Here is an 18,911-nt window from a genome sequence, read left to right on the forward strand (position 1 = left end):
TTGTGATCTTAGCATAGCAAACCTTTCATTGATGTAATTTGTAGAAAAAAACAGGCACTTTCTTCTGAAGCACATTTTTCCCCAAAAAAACACCATACAGCAGCTATATTTTGGATAATTTTGCGGTGCCCTCTGGTGGAATCAACAAACTCTGGGTACCTTTAGAATCCCCAGGATGTTGGAAAAAAAGGATGTAAATGTGGTCTTGATTGCTTATGTAGACAAAAAGTTATTGAGGCCTAAGTGTGAACTACCCGAATTAGCCATAAAAATGCTTAGCACTTTGGGGGAAAAGGCCCAGCAGTGGAAGAGTTAAAATGGCATTTAGAAAATTATTTACAATCGTTGACAGATAATGGCTTGATAAATCCATGACTGAAAAAAGTATATTTTGTGGTTTAATTGGAGTTGTTATATTCTGTGCATTCTATGTGATTGAAAACACTTTGGATTTTGATTGGTGTATTTTGCACTGGTAAGTGTTAACCATGTGATTTACCTGTAGTGCGGGACAATGAACCTATATTTCTGAACTATAATCTGTGAGGGTACAGAAATTTCCTGGGGTCTCTGCTTCAGTTTCTGGATGTCTTCATTGATTTAGTCCAAGAAACCATTAAGATTTGAGTTTGCAACTGTAGGTGGCAAAAGAAATTCCTTCAGTTTCTGGATGAAAGACCAAAGGCCTGTCCTCTATCATTTCCTCCAAGAATCACAGGATGTTCCTTTACCACCCAACTGGAAATCATATAATTTAACTCTTGATTTTAAGAGCCTGACTTGATAACAAATTGACATAATAATGGATAAACAAAAGTATAATACAACTACAATCATGTGCAAATAGAGGTTAGTATACTAATTTATACACTATTTTATGCTCAAACAATACTTTCTTATGGTTTGTGAATCAATTTATTTCTGTACTTATTTAGTGTTGCTCATACTTTGCAGCTAATCTACGAATACAATTGATTGACTGAATATGGAACACACGGAGTACCTTTCCTCCTTACATCTTACCTGCCAGTGTCCTTTGTATAAAAAAGTGGCATATGACACATTACAATATAAGAGTGGATAACAATAAACTGTGTAGGGAAGGGTTAACTACCTTTACAAGATCAGACACTTTTGAGATCTACCTTGTTACAAGTCCTGCATGAAAAACATGGCCCCATTGTCTTTAATCCAGACACTTCTGCTGAAATTGTGTGGAAATGTTCAAAAACATCTGAGAACTGGGACTCAAAATCCTGCATGTTATTCCCTATAATGTTTTAATGGCCTGTAACCCCCGCCCTCTCCCCCCGAGTTACTGATAAGCAGGAAATTAGTAAATCTGCAGAAGAATTGCTGGGATGTTTTTAGCCTTCTCTGAATGGGCTGCCCCTGTGACTTGGTGATCTTTAAACCCCTCCCCCCCCCCCCCGTTCTACCCCCTTGTCTCACCTTACATCCCTTAGGATTAAAAAAAACATGTGCAAACAAACTGTGAAATTGGGACTTTGCAAAAACCCTATGATTTTTTCAAAGCTCCAACCAAATCTTAAAGATGCTGGGCACTCATAAGGAGGCCCACCCAAAGTCAGCACCGCCATGCTGATTACAATCTTGCTCTCCACCAGCCTTTTCAAGGCGGGTCAACCGCAGTGAAAAGGCTGGCAGAGAACAATTGCAGGGTGCCACAGCATTCAGTGAGCTTCATTACTGTCCATCTTCAGAAAAAAACACAATTACTTATGAGCAACGTGGCTGGTTTGTGATGAGTCACAGCCTGGCATCTGCTTAATGCCAGGCATGCCTGTCTTCTTGTACCGCACAGAGACCGTGGAACGTACACTCCCTCTCCGGCATTTCTGATCCTCTAATGTAATATTTGGGCTGGGTAGTGACTGTATCCTGTCCGGGACTCACATCCCGTCCCAGCAGCACGTACAGTTCGGTAACAAATGTGCCACTTTATGCCAGCCTTTGGCAGGGGCAGACTGTAGTCTACAGCAATGATGAAGGTCCAACCGGTTATGACAGTCTTGAAACGCAGTCTGCTTTTTAACATTTCTCTGTTGATAATTTCTCATGTTAGATTTATGGATTTGGAAACTACTAGATGCATTGTGGCCAGGTTCGAAACAACATCACCAACTGGAAACTGCACACGTTTATTAATCATGTATGATCCTCCGTCCACTACTTTATGAAATGGTTTTGGGGTTTCAAATAATTTTAGATAATGACTTGTTTCAAATGATGTGAATTTGGACCCATGTCCGTGACTTACAAAATGACACTGTGCCATGCAGAGAGAAACATACACACAGAGTGAAAAATTGTCTTTTTTGTATTGTGAAAGGTTTTTCTAAATGCGCCCTAGCATAAGAAGTACATTTTGTCTAGCATGGGTGCACGCTTCCCTCATACACTGAAGAGGTACAGCATGGCAGCAGCAGTCAACTATCCCTCACACACAGAACATGTAGAAATAGGTAAAAACACTGTACACTCCTCACCAAAACACAAGCATTCGAAAGGCAATTGACCATAACTTTAACAGGCGGAGACATTGGCTTTGCCAAAGCTTATTAGCACTGGCATGCAAATGCATTCATAAAAAACAATATTGTAATGTGCTTTCTAGTCAAGGAAACCAATTCCAAGATGGCCACCAACATGTACACATGTTCTGTGACACATGCACCCATATGTGTTGTTACATACACATGAGTGTGTGCCATGACACATTTTGGCGATTTTTAATTTATCGTTGTAACAAGGCAGGTGGCCATGTTACTATGTTAAAAATAAAAAAGGGTGAACCTGAGGCTTACCAAAGGTAGCAAATAGTCCAGTAGCACGTTTCAGCTGCCATGTGCTCATTACATTTTAAAATAATTAAATGTTACACAGCCAACAGGAGAGGGAGCAGGATTGGGAGTGTGAGGTGGACAATCAGTGAAGGGATTGTTAAAAGAGTGTGCTTCGCAGAGAGAAAAAAATATGGACGCAAGGAAACACATGCACCACCTCTAAGTGCTCAATAACAAAATATCGAATATCCTCTGGCATGCAGTGGAATGATAGTAATCATGCAGTCAGGCTCAGTTCTGTGTGAAATGCTCCAGATTGGGACAAATGCCAGAATGGAGAGTAGAGCTATTGAATCAAGGACAGACAACTGAGAGGATCAACAAAGCCATCCAGTCATGAGCTCGGGTCTGAGCCAAATTGCACTGCAAATACATGTAATGTATTGGAAACAATAGGTTTGGCAGGTCTGCAGCTGTGTCTTGAATATACATCACAGCCAGTCAGTGCAATCTTCCCTCGCACTCAGAACAGGTACACCCTGGATAGAAGCAATGACAACTACTGCCTCACCTAGTTAGGAAAGATAACAGCAGCGCACGTTTCCTTGATATACAGAAAAGCTAAATGGCAGCAGTGGGGTAAGGTGCCTTCATATGCAACAGTTACATTGCAAAGCATCTTTTGTTCTCAGAAAATGGTTGTGCTGGACTGTGACTCACCCTGTTGTCTAGAGTAGCCTTCTCTTCTTGTGCCCTGGCCGTCAACTGTATCAATGTGGACTTGAGTATCAGGGACTTGGCTTAAATATGACTGTTAGAAAAATTTGTTTTCCTCTAAAGTACATAATTTTCCACTGATTACACTACAAAGAACAAATAAATATACATCTGAGGCAACAGTAGGTTGAGCGATCTCCTTTTGCAGACCTCTAAATATGCTGACTACATTGTGGACTCATTTTATATTCTAAAGCAACACTACCTGTCCTCATAGCTAGAGCCGGCCTGTAAAACAAAATACTTAATGCAAAGGAATGTATTTGACTTCCTTTTATGTGGGGACCAAAGCTCTGTACAAACATGGGAGGAATATGGACAAGATTCGGGGGAGAGTGTATTGATCACGATGAATGGTCCTGAGAGTAGTAGTAGGGGACATGGTACCGTGCACCATGTCAGATGGGGAAATGGTTACAGGGTGGTGGAATGACAGAGGAAAGACAGTGGTCAAGGAAGCGTTTCACATGAACAGTGTGAGAGAGAGGAGACAGGACAGCTAAGACAAGGTTTTGTAACTAAAAAGCCCTGGACAGAGAACAGTAGACATCCAATCATGATGGATGAGAAGCTGCTTGAGCAGGAGAAAATAAGGCATGACCTAACCACCATGACAAGACAGGACGAGGGACAACACACACACACACAAGGCTTAAGGGAAAGTGGATAACCTGTACTGGGTGAGGAGGGCAAAGGACTGAGCAGCATGCACCTTATATTATTTCCAAGTCAAATGAGAGCGTGATGAAGAGAGAGGCCAGCACGAGTGGTGAAAGTCACAAGCATAGATGGATAAATCTGTGCAACAGAAGGCCCCAGTGTGGGGCTTGGGTGTGGGAAAATAAAGGTGGGATGTGGGGTATCATGTTTCCTACACAAGCCTGCATGTAACCAACAGGGTGCAGTGGTTACATCAGTGAATTGTTATGCAATTGTTTTTTAAAGCAAAGAAAAATTATGTTTTGCATATAGCAGGATCAGTGCTTTATGCACTTACAAACGTGCATCTCAGCATGATACCATGTAAAGAAATCTCTCTTTTGCACAGTGGGGAAATGAGTTAACGCAATAAATTAGTGTAAACATAGTGGCACAAATGCACTACAACTAACACAGGAAGAGAGAGATTGAATATGAGAGAATGAAAAAGAGAAAGACATGTCAAACATGAAAGAGAAAACAAGATGTGATTTTAAGAATTGAAAACCCAGGAAGAAAATAGTGAAATACATAGAAATAAATAGAATATAATGGATTAAACTAGCAAAAGCTAAGAGAAAGTTAGTGATTACGAAAGCAAGGAAAGAGAAAAGTAGAGTGAATAAAGCAATGGGCTGTGAGAACCAGAGAGGAGGAGACTGAAGAGAAGTGAGGCAGAAAAAGAGAGGATGAACAGAGTAAATAATACAACTAGATAAATCCATAAATAAAGTGTAAAAGAAATAAACGAAAAAGAGAGAGGAGCCAAAGAGGTAACAGACAGAAGAGATAAGTGAGAAAGAGAAAATAGAAGAATTGTGAAAGCTGGGGTGCAAAATTAAGACTGGCCAAGAGACAGTGAGGGAATAAAAGAAAGTGGAAGAGGGGGAAGTGTGAAAGAGAGGGAGATGGGAGAGAGAGAGACGGGGCTAACAAAAGGCAAACAGAGGACAGAAAGAAGACAACAAGAGAGTGCAAAAGAGTTTGAGATTCACACAGAGAAGAAGAGAGAGAAACTACAAGGAAAAGAGGGTTAGTATTATGGAGAAGCATGGAGTGAGAGAGCAAGAGAAGAATTATGAGAGCGGATGAGGATAAAAATGTGTGATTGACAGAGAATGGGGGAGCAGTTAAGAAAGAGCTTTAAGAATAGAAGGGACGGAAGAAAACAAGATAGAGAAAGAGGAGTCGAATCCCAGCAATTACCGCCTGATCGCACTCATAGACAATGAAGCAAAATACTATGCTAGCGCTCTCCTAGAACACCTGGTTGACTGGGCGGTCAAAAGTCAATAATCCACGCAAACCAAATAGGGTTCACCTGTAATTTAGGCACAGACACTAACATTATGGCACTATCCCTCACATTGGACTCTTCTGATGCCACAAAACTCCCACTCTATCTCTGCTTCATCGTCTTCAAAGCAGCCTTTGACAGCATCAACCGAAACAGACTCTGGGAAAAACTTAATAGCTGGCAAATCCCACAACAACTGCTGAAAGCAATCGAGACTCTGTTCACCAGCACGTGGGTCAGGATTAAACTGGGCAACAGGTCAAACCTATCCAGGAAGATCCCAATGACAAAAGGCCTAAAACATGGTTGTGTCTTGCCCCCCATGCTTTTCAATCTCTTCAGGCAGACCTTTCAATGGTGCTATCTTCAGTCAACTCCCATGCAACCCGAGTGGGAATGAAGCAATTGTCAAACCTGCTATATGCAGACGCGGTTGTGCAGCTCAGCAGAATAAGGGTAGGTATGCAACGCCTCCTGAAAGCCACGGAGGACTATGTCCTCGAGAACAAGTTACAAATCAACCACAAAAAAAAACAAAATCATGATAATTGGCAAGAGATCCCTAAAGGGGGCAGCAACATGGGGACTGAGTGGAAGCACGCTTGAAGAAACAACAACCTATAAATATCTAGTCCTTCTGTTTGACTACCACGGCTTCTTTCTCAGGCATGAAGAAGAAATAAGACAGAAAGGGGGTGTGCTCTCCAAGGGGCTACAGACTCTGTCAGCAAAACTGAACAAATACTCACTCAGCCCACTGCTAGAAATAGCAGGAGCCAAGGTTATTCCAACATTAGCCTATGGCAGTAATGCACTCCGTGACAGGGACTCAAGGGTCATGGATGCCACAGTAGTAAGCATCTACAGGCAATTGTTCAAGCTCCCAAGTCATACATCACCAGCACAAATAAGGTTGGAGGTCGGCCTACTAAAACAGTCCTTAACAAGGAGAGCAGCTTATATATCAACTTTCTTCACAAAACAAGGGCTGCGGCCACAAACACTATAAACTATGACATCTGGGAATAAATAACAATGGAACCCCGATCACCGGCGATGATATACCTTGACTCCTCAATAAAACATTTCGATATTGAGTGCCTTTGGACATCGGAGCTTAACCCCAAATATTTCAAAACCTTAACCAAAAAAGAATAAAGCTTATGTCCCTCGTTGAAGACAAGAAAAGGCACCACGCCTGGCTAGTCCTGAGCAGCTACAAGGTCCTAACTTCCCAGTCATACCTGGCGAAATTTTTAACCTCCAGCACCAAGAGGAAGTTCTTGATCTACCGCTTGGGGGTCTTCCCAGTAGGGATACTTGAGAGGCCATGGCCACAACTACCAAAGGACGGACTCTGCCGGCTGTGAGGGCTAACACCCAAAATTGTGCCCCACTGTTCTGCCTATACCCCAGGACCCTGGAGGAGCGTTGCAGGCTCCTGATACCACTGTGGGCTCAACTGGGGGTCTGACAATGAGGACATGTGTCAGTAATCTGTCTTAACTCCACCAATCAAAAACTGATCTCCCATATGGTGAGATATCTGGAAGATGTGGAGCGCGCCCTAGCCAATGCACTCACGGCTGATAACAAGACTCTGTAACAAGCCTCCAGCCAGGAAGCTAACACTATAACACCCCAGCACCTACGTCACCTGTCTTGAACAGGAAATAACTCCATGGTTTTATTTGTTATGGTTCTATTTTATTCCAAGAGTGATGGTCTGATTTATTTGTATAAGTGCAATGGTTTTCATTAACTAGACGCACTGACAATATTACATTTGATTTGATTTGAAAAACAAAGAGGAGTAGATTGAGTTAAATGCAAAGACAGAGCAAGAGGGAGTGTGAGAGAAAGAATAGATGACTATGTGAGAGAAAAAAAGAGAGAGATTGCTATCAGAGGCGAAGAGGAGAGAAACACTCTAAAATATTTTGATGAAAAGACATCAAAATGAAGCGAGAAAAATGATAGAAATGAAGGAAAATCTAAGTGGCTGCTAGAGAAACTCTGACAAAACAGTAGGGAAGAGAGCAGAAGATACAGAAGGAAAAGAGACCAAATAATGGAAGAGGAGACAAGGCGGGCAATTAAAAGTTGGATGATTCTGAGATTTAGGGCCATATTTACAAGAAAGTGGCACATCGGTTCTGATGCGCCACTTTTTTGCGTGCCCTTACATTCAACAAACGACAACATGGTTGTGCTGTATTTAAAATATGGTGCACTATAGTAGTCGTTAGGCCAATAGCATCAAAAATGTTGACGCTATTGTGATGCTTTGCAGGATTAACGCCAAAAAGTATGACGCTAATTCTGCAAAGTAAAGGGAGGCCCACTTTAAACAATGAGAGCGTCATTTTAATGAGTGCCATAGGCAGGCGTTAAAAATGGCGCAGTGGAAACTTGTAAATTTCACTGTGCCATTTTACTGGCCTCTTAACAGGGAATGCCCCCCTTTGCATACATTAGTCTTGACGCAGGCATAATGTGGTGCAAGGGTTACAAAGCATTGCGTCGCTTGGTAAATATGGTGCGATGAAAAAGCCACCTTAACGTCACATTAGCGTAAGAAAAACGACCCTAATGTGATGCAAGGTGGCGCAAGGGGCTTGTAAATATGTCCCTTAATGACAAATTCTTTCAACTAATGATTCATGAGGCAAGGATGTGTGACCCAGTATTAAAAAAACTTGGGTTGCATCCAAGAGTCATGAGTTGATGAGCTTATATATTTTTTTATTTACTCTTTCATTCTTTTATATTATGAAACCTCATGACCAGTGGTCTGGCACATTTTCTAAGCAATACTTCAATCAAATCAGATACAGACATGGCACTACAGGAACTGGGTGGGGTGCTTATAACCGCAGAGCTGTGTTTATGAAGTATTAGCATGCCAAGGGCGTCACTGATTTTATTTAACACGAACCAACCATCATCAATCTCGATCTATTTAGTGGTAAATGTGACTTAGCCCAATTACCTAGTGGGGCAAGTTTGGAACATGCAGTAGATCTATGGTTCTTAACCTTCAGACTTCAGTCAACCCCCACTGAATCACTGATTTGAAATGTAAAGCAAGGCACAAAATTAAAGAAGTAAATATACCGCAACAAGATACACAAATTCTGAACTGTTTTATTTAATTCACAATCAAAATATATATATAAAAATCAAGTTTCATCAAGACCTAGCTCATAGTTCATTATAGAGCTTTAGTGTTGCTTCCAATAGTTCATTAACAACTGTCACTTCTTGCAGTGTGTCACCCCTTTATCAAATTTATTTGATGACATTTATGAGATGCTGTTACTCTGATGCATATTCCATTGTTGTAGCTCTAAGCAAAGACAGAGGCCTTGAATGAGTTCAATTTTCACTATAAATAAAGGGGCCTTATTTACAAGCAGCTTAGGCCGCAGGTGTGTCTCTTGTTTTGATGAACCAGCAGCGCAGGCCCATATCTACAAGGCCACGGAAAGCCACTTTCTTTGGCTTTTCATGACATTGTAGATATAAAGTGAGGCAACACAGCGCCAATCGCTGTGTTGCCTTACTTTGTGTCAAAGAGGCGTTCCATGGGTGTTGCAGTGGGTGTTCCCATTCAAATTCTAATGATTTTGACGCATTCCAAGATTTACAAGGGGAGGCGTAAGGGAGGCAAAACGAGGGAAATACCTTTATTTCTCCTTGTTTTTGCTTTTTCTATGTGTGCTGAATTCTGCATTTTGCACCAGCACAGGGGTAAAGAACAGGAATGCGCTGTATCTTGTCGATACCATGCCTTCCTGCCCCCTTTCTTTTGAAGCAGGGCAGCAAAGCAAAAAGGCTTGCAGCACTGCCCTGTGCCAAAAGATTGTAAATGAGGCCCTTGGTCTATAACTCTGAATAGTTTCTGTACCAGGTTAGGACTTTTTAGATCTGGCATACCTTCCTGTAATAAAAAATGTTTAAAAAACAGTATAGCGAGAGTGAGCGGATTTAGCTCTGCCTCTTCATGATCGTCCTACAAACAGAATCTTGATTGGGCAGCAGTTGAAAGTAGGAAGTAGTTTTATTTCTCTTAAGTGAGAGAGACATTGTTAACATAGACCCCATGTCAAATGAAATGTGAAGGGGCTTTCGATGCCATAAACCTGTGACAAATACAATAGCAAGGGGTTTTATATTGTGTACCCTGATAACTACCATAGGAACAAGGTTTACATTGTAAATGTAATGTCATGGTCATTACGTTTACAAATCTGTCACAAACGCAAGAGAAATGGGATGTATTTTGGGGACTGTTTGCCACACATCATAGAAAGGGACTTTACATTGATTGAAACTGAGAAACCTTCTTACAGCGATCTCTTTTTCAGGAGGGGGAGAGGTCTGGTTTTCATGGTGCATGTTTGTAATTTTAAGTTTAATAGTTATGTGTGAATTAAATCTGTATTTGTTTTAAAAGTAAAATAACTGACTGGAAATTGATTTATTAAGTGCTATTTTGCGCTTTACAGATTTCTGAGTTACTAACCCACATCAGCTCCTTGAGTAAGTCGTGCACTGCTCTTTCTCATTACTCTCTGTGGCAAGTGCTAAAGGAGTACACTTGGTGCTTAATTTAAGAAGAAGAAGAAAGTGGCGCCAGGGCTTTGGCTCCCCCTCTTTCTTGACCTTCTTTACAGGTATCTGATTGGTCAGCAGTTATGTTAGCCCACCTGTAAAGTAGTTCCATTACTCATAACTGATAGATACATTGTTAATACAACCCCCATGCCAAATACTTTAGGAGAGGGCTTTGAATGATCGTTGTTCCACTCAAATACAAGAAACTCTCCCTGTTTCAGTGATTTATTTTCTCTAGGCACACCCAGATGTGCATGTGGGTCTCCTTGCTGCTCTCCACATTGATATGAATCAGAGTATCATCATGGCATATTTGAAACTAAACCATACCTCATTCTGATCTAGTAGTTCAATTGAAGAATGTCGTAGGTATTGATAAGTAGATGGAAGAGGGGGAAGCTCGGTTGGACTTTGTAACGCTCTTTGTGAGCGTCTAACGCCGAAGATCCTATCTGAATTTGCTACCTTTCATTATTCAATAATGTTGGACCCTATCAGGGGCTATCCCGGAAACTTTCTGCAGGCATCTGTAACACAGATGAGGCCCACAATATATTAGGCTGCCTAGACGTTGGGTCAAGGCTGAAGAGAAAGTCTTCTCTGATATTTGTCAGAGTAGACTCAATGCTCACAATAGTCTAAATCCCAATTGACAGTTTCATAATGAAGTTTATATGATCTTGGTCACGCCCACAAGGTACCAAAAGTGTCTAAACTATGAAGTGGATATTTTATGACAGCTGATATGGAGGACATAGTAGAGTAGACAACGGAGTAGAGAGTATGATTTCAAAATTGTTTGATGTGTCAAATTAGATATATTTTCAGCTTCATGCATACACTATTGAATTCTGACCATAACTGCACAGCATGATAGTGGGGTATATTTGTGTTTAAGGAAGTAGTTTCTCTTTTTCTTGCTCTTTGTGTTAGCTTGTAAGCTGTAAAACTAAATGTCTTCTTTTTCATCCTACAGTGTGTTCCACAATGTCGGCAAAAGTACGATTCATCTATCCCCGTGATGGGGATGGAATCAGCAGAAGCCTTTCCTTTGCTGGATTCAGTACCGTACCAAGCAGGAAGATACCGTGAGTAGCAAAGCATCAACTATCAAACAGTAACCACTGCTGTGAAGGACAACATTCTCAGTAGCTGTGTAATTTTTGGATCATCCATTTTTTGAATAAGTTATTAGAGCACCTAAAGATTTAACTCTGGTTGAGATTTTTGCTAGCATTCCACCTATTACCTTTCTGGTTTTCTTAGGGCATTTCTCAACCTCCATGTTTATGGCAAAGCAAATAGGTTAGAAGATACTCTGAAGAAGGGGTGAGTGGTGAAAACAAAGTTGAATGAGAGCTGTGAGGGATGTTCTTTAATTTGAATATTAATGGAAAGAAATATTCTGAGGCTATCCTTTGAGAGCTAGGAGATGTTATTGAATGGACAAGATGGGGAAGGAGTGCTTGAATGGTATTAGATAGTGGTTTTGGAGGAAGGGGACTGGAATGCGGTAGTAGGGAGATTTACCTTTGTCAAGGACTGCAAAGACAGTGGTAATCCGAAGGAAGGGCTTTTAGTTTCCCTTACTGGAAACCAAATGCCAGGTCTGTTAGATTTCCTACTACTGTAGAGAAGGGTTCTCACATAGATCAGCAGGTGACAGATGTATGTAAGGATGTATATTGGAGGGAGGGAATATGCCAAAGATGGTTAAAGACATTGTGGGACATTTCAGTGGTGTAGCTGAAAGTGTCAAATAATTTCGACAGTGTCTATGTGGGAGTGGTAACTGATCAACAGTGATATGAAGATGTACTGTAGGTTTTCGGGTTGATGATACTGTAGGACAAGACACGATGGTGATGGGCACATGAATGACACATTGCTCCAAGGGCCAAAAACAACCTGAGGGGCACACATGGACGAGCTGTAGAGACAACGATAAGGTCTAAGTGAGGCGTGAGAGCTGTTTACAATGTTGTTGACTTAGAACAGCTAAGCTAACATCTGGGATTGGGTCTGTTGTTAGCCAGGACATGGGGGCTGAAACATGCAGAGGTGTCAATTAGTCCTTTGAGCTTCTCTAAGAAGTGGCTGGTGAAATGACGAGAACTAGGTTGGTTTTAAGATTTTTGGTGGTTTTAGGGGGTGATTCTAACCCTGGCGGTCGGTGATAAAGCGGCGGCCAACCCGCCAACAGGCCGGCGGTCCAAAAAATGGAATTCTGACCCTGGCGGGAACCGCCAACACAGGCCGCCACATTAACACTCCGACCGCCACGGCGGGACCGACAAACAGCGCGGCGGTCACCGCCAACAGACAGGCGGCAGACAATGTACCGCCCACACTATTATGACCGGCCAATCCGCCACCTTTTCCGGGGCGGGAGCACCGCCGATAAAATCACGGCGGAAACAGACTACGAACGGGAAAACGCGCACCTCTACGCACTCCACGAGGAAGGAGGACAGCATGGAACCCGAATTAAACATCCTACCTGCTCTCGTCTACCTGCTCATCTACCACGAGTACGAACGCCGGCGCAGACGACAACGGTGAGTACTGCACCTACGACACAGGGGAGGGGGGAGGACGAAAGGTTACGTGCACACACATACGCGATACACCCACCCCCCCAAACCATGTACACACCAATGCAGAGCAACAAGTCACAGTGAAACCACCCAAACCCCCATAAAAAAAGCAAGGACATAATTAAATTGTGACTCGAAATTTATGGGAAATAAAAACCACTGATAAGTCACGGTCAAATAGCAATAACAATTCAAAAATACCAATTCAATATCCAGTGCATACGATAAACCGAGGCAATAAGTCCTGCACATCTAACGAGATTCCAAGTGTCCGTGGGCCAAAGTGTATCAACACAAGGGCAAAGCCCACACAGGAGACCTGAGTCCTTTGGAGAGAACACTGCAGGGGCATCTGATGAAAAAACTACAGGCACCTCAGGGGGAAGGGAAGGGGGGGGGCACCACAGCCACATGAGTCCACAACGCCAGATCCACGAAGGGGCCACCATGCCCACTGTGCCATCCTGGGGAGTGCAAAGCCACAGTCTCTCAAGTCTCTACAGTGGGTGGCTTGCCCACTCGGCCATCCTGGGGAGTGCAAAGCCACAGTCTCTCAAGTCTCTACAGTGGGTGGCTTGCCCACTCGGCCATCCTGGGGAGTGCAAAGCCACAGTCTCTCAAGTCTCTACAGTGGGTGGCTTTCCCACTCGGCCATCCTGGGGAGTGCAAAGCCACAGTCTCTCTAGTCTCACAAGTGGGTGGCTTGCCCACTCGGCCATCCTGGGGAGTGCAAAGCCACAGTCCATCAGGTGGATAACAGTCTCCACCGGTCAAGGAGGAGGCATGGTGGGCACAGTGAACCGTGAACAGTAGCTCGAGACAGATCCGGCACTGTCATTGTGCCAGTGGTGCTTGAGACGGCGGGGCCCAGCGGAGCGGTGCTTGACAGGAAGGGCCCAGCGGAGCGGTGCTTGAGACGGCGGGGCCCAGCGGAGCGGTGCTTGACAGGAAGGGCCCAGCGGAGCGGTGCTTGAGATGAAGGGCCCAGCGGAGCGGTGCTTGAGACGGCGGGGCCCAGCGGAGCGGTGCTTGACAGGAAGGGCCCAGCGGAGCGGTGCTTGAGATGAAGGGCCCAGCGGAGCGGTGCTTGAGACGGCGGGGCCCAGCGGAGCAGTGCTTGACAGGAAGGGCCCAGCGGAGCGGTGCTTGAGATGAAGGGCCCAGCGGAGCGGTGCTTGAGACGGCGGGGCCCAGCGGAGTGGTGCTTGACAGGAAGGGCCCAGCGGAGCGGTGCTTGAGATGAAGGGCCCAGCGGAGCGGTGCTTGAGACGGCGGGGCCCAGCGGAGCGGTGCTTGACAGGAAAGGCCCAGCGGAGCGGTGCTTGAGATGAAGGGCCCAGCGGAGCGGTGCTTGAGACGGCGGGGCCCAGCGGGGCCCAGCGGAGCGGTGCTTGAGATGAAGGGCCCAGCGGAGCGGTGCTTGAGATGAAGGGCCCAGCGGAGCGGTGCTTGAGACGGCGGGGCCCAGCGGAGCGGTGCTTGACAGGAAGGGCCCAGCGGAGCGGTGCTTGAGATGAAGGGCCCAGCGGAGCGGTGCTTGAGACGGCGGGGCCCAGCGGAGCAGTGCTTGACAGGAAGGGCCCAGCGGAGCGGTGCTTGAGATGAAGGGCCCAGCGGAGCGGTGCTTGAGACGGCGGGGCCCAGCGGAGCGGTGCTTGAGATGAAGGGCCCAGCGGAGCGGTGCTTGAGACGGCGGGGCCCAGCGGAGCGGTGCTTGAGATGAAGGGCCCAGCGGAGCGGTGCATGAGACGGCGGGGCCCAGCGGAGCGGTGCCTGAGATGAAGGGCCCAGCGGAGCGGTGCTTGAGACGGCGGGGCCCAGCGGAGCGGTGCTTGAGATGAAGGGCCCAGCGGAGTGGTGCATGAGACGGCGGGGCCCAGCGGAGCGGTGCCTGAGATGAAGGGCCCAGCGGAGCGGTGCTTGAGACGGCGGGGCCCAGCGGAGCGGTGCTTGAGACGGCGGGGCCCAGCGGAGCGGTGCTTGAGACGGCGGGGCCCAGCGGAGCGGTGCTTGACAGGAAGGGCCCAGCGGAGCGGTGCTTGACAGGAAGGGCCCAGCGGAGCGGTGCTTGACAGGAAGGGCCCAGCGGAGCAGTTCAGAGACGGCGGTGCCCATCGGAGCGGTGCTTGAGACAGTGGGGCCCTGTTCAGCGGTGCTCTTCTGCACAGCGGGGCCCTGTTCAGCGGTGCTCTTCTGCACAGCGGGGCCCTGTTCAGCGGTGCTCTTCTCCACGGCGGGGCCCTGTTCAGCGGTGCTCTTCTCCACGGCGGGGCCCTGTTCAGCGGTGCTCTTCTGCACGGCGGGGCCCTGTTCAGCGGTGCTCTTCTCCACGGCGGGGCCCTGTTCAGCGGTGCTCTTCTGCACGGCGGGGCCCTGTTCAGCGGTGCTCTTCTCCACGGCGGGGCCCTGTTCAGCGGTGCTCTTCTCCACGGCGGGGCCCTGTTCAGCGGTGCTCTTCTGCACGGCGGGGCCCTGTTCAGCGGTGCTCTTTTCCACAGCGGGGCCCTGTTCAGCGGTGCTCTTCTCCACGGCGGGGCCCTGTTCAGCGGTGCTCTTCTGCACAGCGGGCCCTGTTCAGCGGTGCTCTTCTCCACGGCGGGGCCCTGTTCAGCGGTGCTCTTCTGCACGGCGGGGCCCTGTTCAGCGGTGCTCTTCTCCACGGCGGGGCCCTGTTCAGCGGTGCTCTTCTCCACGGCGGGGCCCTGTTCAGCGGTGCCCTTCTGCACGGCGGGGCCCTGTTCAGCTGTGCTCTTCTCCACGGCGGGGCCCTGTTCAGCGGTGCTCGTCCAGTAGGTCAAGGGAGCCAGACCTGGCCTGGACTCCCTGCTCAGTCGCCCTCCGACCGTGCTGTTGCTGGACCCTTCGGTGACGGAGTCCTGGGCCCTTTGGTGTTCTTCCTAACACCCGGGATGGGGCTTGTGGGCCCCTCCTGCTCCGCGCTCCTGCTGGCTGACTTTTCCGCCCTGCTGCCCTTTCGCTCCTTAGATGGGGCTCTCGGGCCCTTGCCTCCCCTAGATGTTGTGGCTGGTGAAGTGGGCGAACTTTGCTCCTTGGGGGCAGCCGTGTCAGTCCTCTCACGGCGGCCCTTTAGCTTCCTGGTCTTCTTGCCTGGTGGGGGGCTGGCTGTCCCCTTGCTGCTGATTGAAGTGTCACTGCTGGCAAAGGGTGGGCTCCAGAACCCATGCACCACAGTGACACTCGAAGCTGGGCTGGTGGTGGCTGAGGTGCTCTTGGGACTCTTTGCAGATGGAGGGGGTGGGTCAGTGGAGGGAAAGAGGTCAAGATTAGCAAGGAAAACTTTCTTAGGACCAAGGTAAAAGGTAGTAGAAGTGGTGATGGAAGTGGAGGAAGAGGATGTGGTTGTAGGAGAGTCAGGTGTGCTGTCTTTGGGTGCAGGTGCTTGTGCTGGAGGCTGTCGTGAGGTGGATGGCTGTTGGGTGGGTGTCTGCCTGCGTTTGTGTGTCTTGGAAGAGGGGGTGACAGACACAGTGGGAGAGGACACAGGGGACGTGTAAATGGTAGTGGGGGTGGTGACTGCACATGTGCGGACTGGACTGGAGGGTGTGCTGGTGATGGAAGCACTGGCTGATGGTGGTGTGCATGCAGGTGTGAGTGTAGACGTCACAGGGAGGGAGGAGGGAGACGAGGAGGAGGGGGACACAGAGGTGGTAGTGACTGTTGGAATGTCTGCATCTGGGTGTTGCTTGCGTGAATGCTTGTGGGTTCTGTGGTGCTTGTGTCTGGATGAGCTGCCCTTGGGTGTTGAGGTGTGTGCAGGCTGGTCTGATGGTGTGGATGGGATAGGCTGAGGAACAGGAGACAGAGACAGGCTGGAGGCAGTCAGAAGAGGGAGGCTGGAAACAGGGACAATGGCTGCCGTCAGTGCTGAGGCCAGAGCATTGAACGATCGTTGATGGGCAGCCTGACCCGAATGAATGCCCTCCAGGTAGGCATTGCTCCGATGCACCTCCCTTTCTACCCCCTGGATGGCATTCAAAAGGGTAGTCTGCCCAACAATGATGGTCCTCAGGAGGTCAATGACCTCCTCACTGAGGGCAGCAGGGGTAACAGGGGCAGGGACTGAGGTGCCTGGGGCGAAGGAGACGCCCGCCTTCCTGGGCGAGCGGGCACGGAGCGTAGGCTGAGGGGCTGCTGGGAGGGCGGGGCTGGTGCGCTGGGTGGCGGCTGTACCTGTAGAGGCGGGGGGCCCGGATGTTGCCACCACCGCTTGGGAGCTCCCATCCGAGGACGTGTCGCTGTCGCTTGTGTCGCCACTACGGGTCCCCGTTGTGGTGCTCCCCTCGCCCTCCCGATCACTGGTGCCCTCGGTGTCTGTTCCTGGTCCCACCGGGGCCTTGTGACTTGCAGCTCCCTCGTGCTCCGATGCCAATTCTCCTCCGCCTGATGATGCTAATGCAAAGATGCACAAGAAGATGAAGAAGAAGGGTGGCGGGAGAAAAACGAAGACCAGGCTGAGTGCATGCAATGTCAACACCGTTGGCGGAGAGGACAGACACAGGAGCCTCATGCACTAAGCCGCGCATTCGGGGTACACTACTCAGTACTTCTGACTAGGACAACAGGTCTAGAGACGACAAAGGCGCACATGTGTGATGCTGGACCATCGATAGCTGTACTTGTCACCCTACAGAGGTGGGGGCCGGGAGCACAGGGCCATGCCTAAAGGAGAGGACTACACTACAGAAAGCGCCCTGGCCTAATGTCACCCACAACCCTCCTCCCCCACCCAGACGCCTCCACTGCGCAGAGAGATAGCAGAATGTGCTGATACTCACCCCCTTGTGTCTGCTGTGATGTCCTCAAGCGCCCATCCAAATCAGGGTAGGCCACCGCCAGGATCCGGGACATAAGGGGGGTCAGGGTACGACTGGCACCCCTCCTAGGTTGGGAGGCCATCCCCAGCAGTGACTCGGCGGTCTTCCTGGTCCCGCGGCGGATGTCCTCCCACCTCTTGCGGCAGTGGGTGCCCCGTCTGACGTGGACCCCCAGGGCCCGGACTTCCTTGGCGATGGCACGCCAAATGTCCACTTTCTGATGGGCGCTGACCTATTTGACATGTACAGGGTGGGAAGGAAAAATCATCATTTTTCTGCATGTTAGATGCGATTAGCCCCCCCTCCCCAACCTTGCCATATGGCACATGCTCTCATCTGTCGTGCGTTGGACACCTCATTCGCCCCCCTCCCCACCAACTTAGCATCCACCCCACTCCACACAGGCATAGCCCATTCAATGTGCACCCAGTGTACTTACCTGTTGGTCTGGAGGACTGTAGAGTAACGCATACTGGGGGAGGACCCCATCCACAAGTTTCTCCAACTCCTCAGACGTGAAGGCAGGGGCCCTTTCCCCAGTCGCAGCAGCCATTGTCACTTCCAGACCGAGGTCACAGCAGCACTTGCAGTATAGGTCCTCTCCTGTGGATGATCAGGTCTCGAGTGATTAAGCAGATAGAAAATGGCGGTCACGCCCGCGGCGGTGCGTACCGCGGCGGTGCGTACCGCGACCGCCGGCGCACCTCGTCATTGGCTCCTGAAACCCATAGGCCTCAATGTTAGCCAATGCGGCTTCGTATATCGGTCTTCGACCGCCTACCGCCACGGTGTGCCACGCCAGCGCATTGACCTCACATCCCATTGTCCCACTTCACAGGTCAGGCAGCCGCCATTTCAAGAGCCCACATGGCATAATTTGTACTGCGTCACACAGGCCTAGGCCTTGCATTTGCCACACATACACGCCTTTCAATACATAGATAATCGTGTGCTAAGCATGCAGTGGTGAACGTACCTGTGATTTGCTTGACTCTGTGCGCCATGTTGTCCTTCCAAGGCACCGTCCGCTGGGACTTGCGAGGAGAAGGATGAATCCTCGCGTGTACCGACCGCTGGTGGACCTGTCGACAATGGAAGAACGCCACATCATACTACGATACCGACTTGACCGAGCCACTATACATGAACTGTGTGCCCAGCTGGAGCCAGCCCTGATGTCCCCCATCCGCCAACCCACAGGAATTCCCCCTCGAGTGCAGGTTCTGTCAGTCCTACATTTTTTGGCAAGTGGCTCATTCCATGTCATCTGGAATGTCTC

The 18,911-nt window shown here is 48.2% G+C and overlaps 1 protein-coding gene across 4 annotated transcripts in view; it reads left to right on the top strand.

Annotated features, from left to right (window-relative positions):
- The window catches only part of RIPOR3 (RIPOR family member 3), a 451,742-nt gene that overhangs the window by 151,354 nt on the left and 281,477 nt on the right, over window positions 1-18,911 (top strand). For 3 of the 4 annotated variants that reach the window (XM_069243646.1, XM_069243644.1, XM_069243645.1), the window contains one exon: window positions 11,177-11,288. In XM_069243646.1, the coding sequence (XP_069099747.1) occupies window positions 11,188-11,288 (101 nt within the window). In that variant the 5' untranslated portion in view covers window positions 11,177-11,187. Of the gene's footprint in view, window positions 1-11,176; window positions 11,289-18,911 lie in introns of those variants that run through there. The other variant, XM_069243647.1, reaches the window with a different exon arrangement.

The sequence above is a fragment of the Pleurodeles waltl genome, chromosome 7 (genome assembly GCF_031143425.1).
Source record: "Pleurodeles waltl isolate 20211129_DDA chromosome 7, aPleWal1.hap1.20221129, whole genome shotgun sequence".
Lineage (NCBI taxonomy): Eukaryota > Metazoa > Chordata > Amphibia > Caudata > Salamandridae > Pleurodeles > Pleurodeles waltl.